General features: G+C 34.5%; 2 protein-coding genes across 2 annotated transcripts in view; one reads left to right on the forward strand and one right to left on the reverse strand.

Moving 5' to 3' along the window:
• The window catches only part of LOC18589787 (serine/threonine-protein kinase Nek6), a 9,107-nt gene extending 5,613 nt beyond the window's left edge, over positions 1 to 3,494 (forward strand). The window contains exons 11-14 of the mRNA XM_018128518.1: positions 1,843 to 1,892; positions 1,985 to 2,058; positions 2,167 to 2,218; positions 2,298 to 3,494. Of these exons, the coding sequence (XP_017984007.1) occupies positions 1,843 to 1,892; positions 1,985 to 2,058; positions 2,167 to 2,218; positions 2,298 to 3,251 (1,130 nt within the window). The 3' untranslated portion in view covers positions 3,252 to 3,494. The remainder of the gene's footprint in view (positions 1 to 1,842; positions 1,893 to 1,984; positions 2,059 to 2,166; positions 2,219 to 2,297) is intronic.
• On the reverse strand, positions 4,956 to 5,620 carry LOC108663283 (uncharacterized mitochondrial protein AtMg00820-like). Its single transcript, XM_018126881.1, has 2 exons — positions 5,365 to 5,620; positions 4,956 to 5,062 (listed from the first exon to the last, which is right to left on the reverse strand). The coding sequence occupies exons 1-2, from the start codon at positions 5,618 to 5,620 to the stop codon at positions 4,956 to 4,958; spliced, it is 363 nt and encodes a 120-aa protein (XP_017982370.1).

The raw sequence follows: 8,912 nt of genomic DNA on the forward strand, positions 1-8,912 counted from the left end.
GCTTACTTAGTTTTCTAATCCCTCTCTCGCTCATATGACCAAATCTCATATTCCATAAACGTGTTACATCATCTTCAGGATCATTAGATGAGACCACAGAAACAGTTTCAATGACCGTGTTTCCCACTAGACAATAAAGGTCACCGGATAACTTGCCCTTCATGATAGTTAAGGCTCCTTTAGATACATTCAAGACACCATCTTAGCTACTATATTTGTAGCCTTTTTTATCTAACAGACTCAAGGATATCAAATTCTTTTTCATGTTAGAAACATGTTTCACCTTAAATGTCTTTATCATACCATCAAACATCTTGATCCGAATTATGCCTATCTCAACAACTGAGAGAGCAAAATCATCTTCTAATTGTATAGTGCCCATATCAACAGATTGATAAGTTATAAACCAATCACACTTAGGACATATATGGAAGCAACAAGCTGAATTCAAGATCCATGTATCCATCAGGTTACCAAAAGTAACTGCAAGAACACTATTAGCTTCCCTAAAAGTATCAAAGTCATCTCCAACCATATTTGCAGTATTCTCATATTTGTTGACCTTTTCATCATCTTTGAATTTGGTACAATCTTGATGAAAAGTGCCATTTCTAACCACAATTTTAGCTAGATGTACCTTTCTGTCTAAACCCTTCTTTCTATCTTTTTCTGTATTCACAATCAGGCATTCTGCTTGATTTTCGTTCTAGATACCACTAATTTTCTTTTTCAATTCCTTGAAATTTAAATATGCCCTTACATCTTCAAAGGTGAAAGTGTCTCGACCATATAACATAGAATCCATGAAGTTTTCATACGATGGAAGTAAAAAACATAGAAGAATTAAAGCTTGGTCTTCATCCTCAATTTAACATCGATATTCTTTAAATCAAGAATAACTCTATTAAATTCATCAATGTGGGTATTAACGGACGTACCTTCACTCATCTTGAGAGTATACAATCGTTGCTTCATATAAAGCTGATTCGTCAGGGACTTGGTCATATAAATACTTTCGAGTTTAAACCACCCTGCAGCAGCAGATTCTTCATCCATGACTTCTCTTAGCACCTCATCAGACAAAGCAAGGAGAAAAGCACTATGTGCTTTTTCCATAAGGTCATCTTTCTCACCATCAGATAAATTCGAGGGAAGATGCTCTTTTCCCTTCAGTGCCTTCAACAGTCCTTGTTGCACTAGCAATGCGCGCATCTTAACACGCCACAGGCTGAAATCGTTTCTTCTATTAAACTTTTCAATCTCATACTAGGTCGACGAAGTTACCATAGCTAGATTCAGATTGATCCAAGACCTTGAAGCTCTGATACCAGGTTGTTGGGAAATTGCGGAATTGTCTCTAAAGAATTGCCCAAGATCTAACCCAATCAATATAATAAAGAAAGAAAGAAATCAAGCACACCCACAAGAACACAAGAATTTACGTGGTTCGGTCTTTTTATGACCTACGTCCACGGGCACCACAACAGAGAAAAATTCACTAAGAGAAAAATCCGGAGATTACAAGAACAATCTCAAACTCATAACCCTTATCCAACGTACACCTAAATCACTCTCTAGATCAGGTGATTATTATTCTTTAACCCATAGGGTCCCTTTATAGTATCAAATACAATAACCTTATCCTAATTTAATTAGAAATCTTATCCTAATAGAATTAGAAATTGTTATTCTAATCTAACTAAATTTAAAGACTATTTATAAGGTATACTAATTTAATTAGAATCAAACAATCCTAATTAAATCACAATTCAAGACTATCCTAACAATTTAGGACCAAAAACATAGTGGCTTAACTTCCTTAGAATTGCATTTTTCCGGTAGGTTGCTGCATGTTTGAAATAGCTGCCCATCAACCTGCGTTCAGAGCTCCTGTAAGTGTTGGCTTAATCTGTACGTATCAATTTTCCATGTACTTCAGAAAAACATCAAACTAAAATTCAGTTTCTGACAATTCTTTAAACAGGATATGGCAGGACTCATCAGCAAAATCAATCGATCCTCCATTTCCCCACTCCCAACAGTGTATTCCTCTACTCTGTAAGTTGATGTCATTTTCTAAATAATTTCTCAACTTTTAGAAGATTATGCACAAATACACATCACCAAAAGTTCATAGCTAATACAAGGAAACCTTCCCTACTGCAGGAAGCAATTGATCAAAACCATGCTAAGAAAGAACCCAGAACACAGACCAACAGTGAGTTCAACTATTCCACATTCTTATCTATTTCCTCTGAGAGCACGGACATGTTCTGAGACTTGCATTCATTCTTCAGGCTGCAGAGCTGTTGAGGCATCCACATTTACAACCATATCTTGTCCAATGCCAGAATCTATCTCCTGTCTTTCTCCCAGTAAAGTCTGAACAGAGCATCAAGGGTAAGCCAAAAGGAAGCCCTTTTTCCAACAAATATGGCACTGGGAATCCAAAAGGTGAAAGGGCAAGCCCCTCAAAAGAGTTGGGAATTGTTCACCAAGGAAAAGAAGATGCATTTATGGTACATCTTCTTGCAAATGATGCCAGTAACTCAAGAATAATCTTGGAGTGTACATCAAGTGCTCATCACAAAGAAGCGCAACAAGAATTTACCTCTGAGTGTTCAGAGGTATTGCAGGAGCAGGAACCATTTCAACTTATTGAAGAAGCTGGTAGAGAAGGTAAGATTGATAATGAGAGCCATTACAGGAGATTGGCAATTGTGGATTCCATAGGTAATGGTGCTCTTACTAGTTACAAAAAGGCAGAGACAAATAACAGCTTTGAACATGACAAGATGCTCAGGCGCTGTTTACATGCGGGAGAAAATCCCGACTTGTGTACAGTGAGTGCTCCGCAAAAGACAACATTACCAAGTAGAAGGATACTTCCATGTGGAAATCAAGTTAGAGCAAAAGAACATAACTTCAGCAGTTCCAAGCAAGTGAGGAAAGACAATATGCAAGAGCTAAGCAGAAGTACTTCTGACTTCTCAATAATGAGTACGCTAACCATACTGCATGATTATGAAAGAAAGATCAAGCATGATCCTCAGAGCCAACAAAGAGCAGAAGCTCTGGAATCGCTGCTGGAGATTTGTGCAAGTTTACTTAGGCAGGAAAGACTTGAGGAACTGACCGGTGTGCTAAGACCATTTGGGGAAGAATCTGTGTCATCAAGAGAAACGGCAATTTGGTTGACAAAGAGCCTAACGAATGCTAAAAGCAAAATACCAATGGATCATAGAAAATGATAACTTAAACAATCGACCAATACATAGTAGTAAGTATTGGTTCACCAAGTAGGTAACTTATGTTTTCAATCTGATATAGATTTGTCTCCATCTGTATTTGTCTCTCAGTTAAGCATCATGTTTGTTGAGCAACATTTTCTCATATGTTGCTTACAAAATGCGATGATTAGACATCTACTGACAGCATAATCTGTACATTGTATTCATATTTTGAACCACAGAAGTTTTGCTGATTTTTGCCTAGATTTCAATTGTCATTCCCTGGAAAGCAATGACTTGATGAATTTTCAAGAAGAAAAATTCTGGAAAATAAAGAACACTAGAGACAGAAAAAATGAAAGAATGAAGAAAACAGACTTGAATCAGTAAATTGGTAGCAAGAGAGCTCAACGATTATAATTTTCATTAAGACTTATATACTCTTCATATTAACAAGGACCGAGCAAAGGCCTTGGATTTAGAAATGAGGCAAGTCAGCTGAGCACAGAAACCAGGTATTGTTTTCTGTGCACAGCAACGGCTAAAACAGCCAAATGATTCACATGGCTGCCAAGCTTTACAAAATGAAACCAAAACGGCAGTAAAGCAAAGCGTATAAAGCAAGGAAATAAAGCATTGACTAAACGACGCAAGCAATGTCGTATAGTGTTACAAGAAATACATCAAAAACGACAAAGCTAATGACCGTTTCAACACAGCCAAATAGAAACAAGAAAAACGACATAAGAGACCACCGTTTAAGAGACACAAAATTGGTAAAGTAATTAACAACGTCGTTATGTGCTCCAAAACACCATTCTTCCAGCTTCAAATAACAGTTGCTTCTCGCCATTGCCATTTTCTACTGAAACACTAGAGAAGGGTCATTTCTTTAGCACACCCCCATGATCCTTTATCTACTAAAATCCCCAACAAGACTTCAAAACTCCAAATCTTTCCTTCGTTAAAACCTTTGTAAAGATATCTACTAGTTGAACTTCAATATTGCAATACTTGAGCTTGATTTCTTGTTCTTTAACAATTTCTCTCAGTGCATGATACTTCACCTTGATATGCTTTATACACCTATGGTGAATTGGATTTTTAGCTATTGCAATTGTAGATTTGTTGTCCACATGTAACATTGTACCTTTTTCTTGACTGAATCCAAGACCAGTTAAAACCTTTTCTTAATCATTTAGCATGGTTTGAGGCTGCAGTAGTGGCAATATACTCAGCCTCTGCTGATGACTGAGTCATAACCTCTTGTTTTTTTGAGTTCCAAGTGAACACAACATTACTAAATGAAAAATAGAAACCAGTAGTGCTTTTGGAATCATCCATAAATCTTACCCAATCACTGTCTCTATAACCTTGAAGCTCACTACTCTCTTAGTTTAAGTACTTTATGGCAAAATCTACAGTGTCTTTAACATACCTAAGGATTCTTTTTGCTACTATGAAGTGTAATATTGAAGGTGCTTGCATGAATTTGGACAATAGGCTTGTTGCAAACATTATATCAGGCCTTGTTGTAGATAAGTACAGAAGTGAGCCCATCATACTTCTGTATATGAGCCCTTTTGCTTCAATAAATCCATCATCTTTACAGAACTTAACTCCAATAGTAAGTGGTGTGCTTACTACGTTGTAGGAAGTCATATTAAATTTCTTTAATAAGTCCTTTGCATATTTTGTCTGATGCAAATAAACTTGATTAAGAGCCTACACAACCTCCATACTTAGAAAGTAAGTCATTAGCCTCAAATTTATCATTTCGAAAACACTCATCATCTGAGTTTTAAATTCCAGTAAAACCTCACTATTAGGACCTGTAATCAAAAAATCATCAACATATAGAGCTACAATCAGTACAATTAAGCCATTTGAGCTTTTCACATATAGTGTGGACTTATTCACACTTCCTTGAAAGCCTTAACTTCTAAAATGTTCATCAACTCTATCATACTAGGCTTTGGGTGCCTGTTTAAGGCCATATAGGGCTTTAACTAGTTTGTAGACCTTACCTTCATAACCTTATTCTTCATAACCTTCAAGTTGTTCAACATAAATATCCTCAGATAGATAGCCATTTAGAAAGCAGATTTGACATATAGATGATAGATTTTCCAACCTTTTTTTGCAGGCAAACCTACAAGCATTCTTATGGTGTCATGTCTTGCAACTAAAGCAAAAGTCTCCAAGTAATCCGCCCCATATACCTGTGCATACCCTTTGACTACTAACCTGGTTTTATACTTGTTGATGGAACCATCAGGATTTAACTTGGTTCTAAAGATCCATTTAACACCTATTACATTGTGATCAATAGGTGTCTCCACAAGTATCGAAGTGTCATTTTGCTTGATCATATTGTACTCTGCATCCATTGCATCTTTCTAATTTTTTTCAAGTATGGCTTTTGAGTAACTTGTTGGTTTTGAGATAGCCATGTTACACCTACTATAAATACCTTCCAAGGTCCTGGTGCCTCTAACAACTTGGCTCTCATCTTCAATATTTGTAGAATCGTCATCAGTAACTTGTAGCTGATTAGTATCTTCAACAACCACATTATATATGCTCTTAACAGTAGAATTTTTCTAGTTTCACTTTTGCCCTTCATCAAAATTCACACCTCTATTGATGAAAACTTTCTTTGAATTGATATCATAAAGTCTATAGCCTTTAGATATCTCACTATAACCAATATGCATAGCTAAAACTGACTTTGAGTCAAATTTTGTTCTTTTTTCATTTAGAACTTTTGCATAGAACTCACAACCAAAAGTTTTAAAGTGGGAAATTGATAGTTTGTGTTCATACCACATTTCATAGGGAGTTTTGAAGGCAAGTACCCTAGTATGAGTCTTGTTTAGAATATAATTAGCAGTGTTAATTGTTTCTGCCCAAAATTGCTTAAGAAGATTCATCCGAAATAGTAAACATCTTGCCATTTTAGCAACAGTTCTAATCTTTCTTTCTGACATACCATTCTGTTGAGGGCTATATGTAACTGTCCATTGATGTTGCACCCTAAAATTTGCCAGGAACTTCTCAAATTTAGTTGCAGTGAACTCAGAACCATTATCACTCCTCAAGGTTTTAATGTTCAAACTTGCTTAGTTTTCAACAAGTGTTTTGAACTTGATGAACTTTTCCAATGCTTTTGACTTTTGTTTTAGGAAGTAAATCCAACAGTATCTAGTTAAATTATTAATAAACAAGATATAATACTTATTTACATTCAATGAAGGAGTCTTCATTGGTCCACTAGTGTTTGTATAAACCAGCTTTAACTTTTGTTTAGCTTTCCATCTACTCTATTTAGGAAAAGACTTTCGAGCTTGCTTGCCAAATTGACAAGCTTTGTAGAGCTTTTCTGGATTAATTATTCTAAGCAGATTGTTAGTGTAGAAGTCTTAATAAGCAATATACCAAGATAGAGGTGAATTGGTATTTAAAAATTCTTTTGAAAATTTAAGTATAAAAATCAAGACTTTTGAAATCAAGGATTTCTTCTTGTGTCAAAAACAAAGTGTGTGATTTTTCTGAGCAAGTTTTCAATAATAAATCGAAAAGAACAAATAATAAAGCAAGATAAATTTTTTTCCAAGTTAAATGCAAGTAATAAAACATAATACGAAAAAATTAAAAGTAAAACACAAAATTTATATAGTGGTTCAGCTTTCTTTAATGCCTACATCCATTCACTTGAAACACCAAGGAATTTCAAATCCAATAAGGGAAATGAGCTTTTTACAAGATTAAGCGAAACCATCACACTAGCTTTTTCATGAGATTAAACGATCAAGCGAAACCCTTACAATGCGTTTTCACGAAATCAAGCGAAACCCATCAACAATGGTTTTTCATGGGATCAACCACAAACCCACAAATAACTTTACGAGGTTAAGCTAGAACCTTTATAATAAAGTACAAAGTTTAGCAAGAAAATGCTTTTACAAAGGCTAGGTGCTAGGAGTTTAAGTTTAAGTGTAGTTAGAGAAAAAATTTCAGCTTGAATGAAGCAAGTATAGGACTTTTCAAAGCTTAATGGAAGACTAAAATGAAGCTAGAGAGTGATGATAAGCTTTTTAGAGGTCTCTTTAGGGTTTGAAACTTTATCTCAATTCTTCTCTTATTTTTAAATGACTCAAGGGCAACTTTTTATAGCTAAAATGAAGTTTAGAGCTGTTAGACATAAGTTTGAATCAAATCTAACTGTTGCTGAAGCTTGAGGATCAACTACAACGCTCTTAGGATCGGCCAACTCTTTCTGCCTTTAGATTGACTTGAGTTTCTCTAAGGTCGACTCTTGATTTGTGTCTTGGGGTTTTTTTTAGCTTTTTTGAACTTTTCTTTAGCTATTTCTTCCTTGTCTTATTCCTACAATCAAAAAATAATTCAAAGCATGTTTACTCTTTGTTTTCTTAGCTGACTATGCATTATTTGAAAGTTTTTATGATATTTTCTAATGATGCAGGGTTTTTCAAACAATTATTTGACTTTAAGGGATTAAAAAAATATATTTAAGACAATTTCAAATGCTTCACATTAAGTTCAAGTTAATTTGTAATTTTTGTTAAATTAAAACATGATGTAACACATATCTTCAATTATTACATTTGAAGCTGTTAAAAGTGTTAACTTAATGAATAAGTGACAAGAATATCCAATAGGAGGGTGAATTGGATAATAAAAAATTGGAAAATGAAAACAAAGTAGTTATAGTCGACTATGGTTGTGTCTTGTCTTTATAAACACTTTTCAAACTATTTGATCAAGTCTATAGTGGACTATAGAAATTTAGTAGTCAACCTTAGCGTAGAAATGATTTTGAAAACTTGTAAAAGAGATCTTTTGAAAACTTTGATAAGTATGCTAATTATAAGTAACTCTAGGCAACCAAATAGAAGCTCAAGATTACTTTTGAAATATTGAAAACAATTTTCAAGTTTGAATAAAACAAAAGCAACTCAAGTTAAATATTTCAAGAAATCTTTTCAACAATAGATAGACAAATGGTGATGGTTGAAGAAGGTTTAACAAATAAGAACCAAATCAATATGTGAAGAATTTAAATCAAAACTCAAGCAATTTATGAAATGGGTTTTCTTAAAGTAAAATGCAACAAATCAAAGCAAAAATAAAAATGAAGACACAAGAACTTTGTAGAGGCTCGGCTTTATCAAATGCTTACATCCTCTCCCTTGGAACACCAAAGAATTTCAAATCCATTAAGAGAAATAAGCTTTTTATGAGATCAAGTGAAACCCTCACAATAACTTTTACACGATCAAGCGAAACCCTTACAATGCTTTTTATGGGATTAAACAAAACCTTCACAATGGCTTTTCACAGGAGCAACCATAATCCTCATAAAGCTTTTTACCAGGATCAAGCAAAACACATGGTTTTTAATGAGTTCAACCAGAAATCCATGTTTTTTAACCAGAAATCCATGTTTTTTAATGGGATTAACTGTAAATTCACACTAACTTCTCAAGGATGAATTAGAACTTTTACAAGGAATAACAAGTGTACCCTTAGGAGGTGGATTTTCTTAGTTTGGTATAATGGAGGAAGAATGCCTAACATTGGATATGAAGATAGGATATAAAGTGAAAGTGAAAGCATAAAGAAATTTTTGCTCAAGAAGGCTTGGTTTCTCTCCTTTTT

The sequence above is a fragment of the Theobroma cacao genome, chromosome 9 (genome assembly GCF_000208745.1).
Source record: "Theobroma cacao cultivar B97-61/B2 chromosome 9, Criollo_cocoa_genome_V2, whole genome shotgun sequence".
NCBI classification, from domain to species: Eukaryota; Viridiplantae; Streptophyta; class Magnoliopsida; order Malvales; family Malvaceae; genus Theobroma; species Theobroma cacao.

What these genes read in the sequence shown, in the direction of transcription:
- LOC108663283 (XM_018126881.1), bottom strand. Translation starts at nt 5,620, where the DNA reads ATGGATGCAGAGTACAATATGATCAAGCAAAATGACACTTCGATACTT. An exon ending in AGGTTTGCCTGCAAAAAAAG is followed by an intron (nt 5,063 to 5,364) that starts GTTGGAAAATCT and finishes TTTTGATTACAG; the next exon opens with GTCCTAATAGTGAGGTTTTA.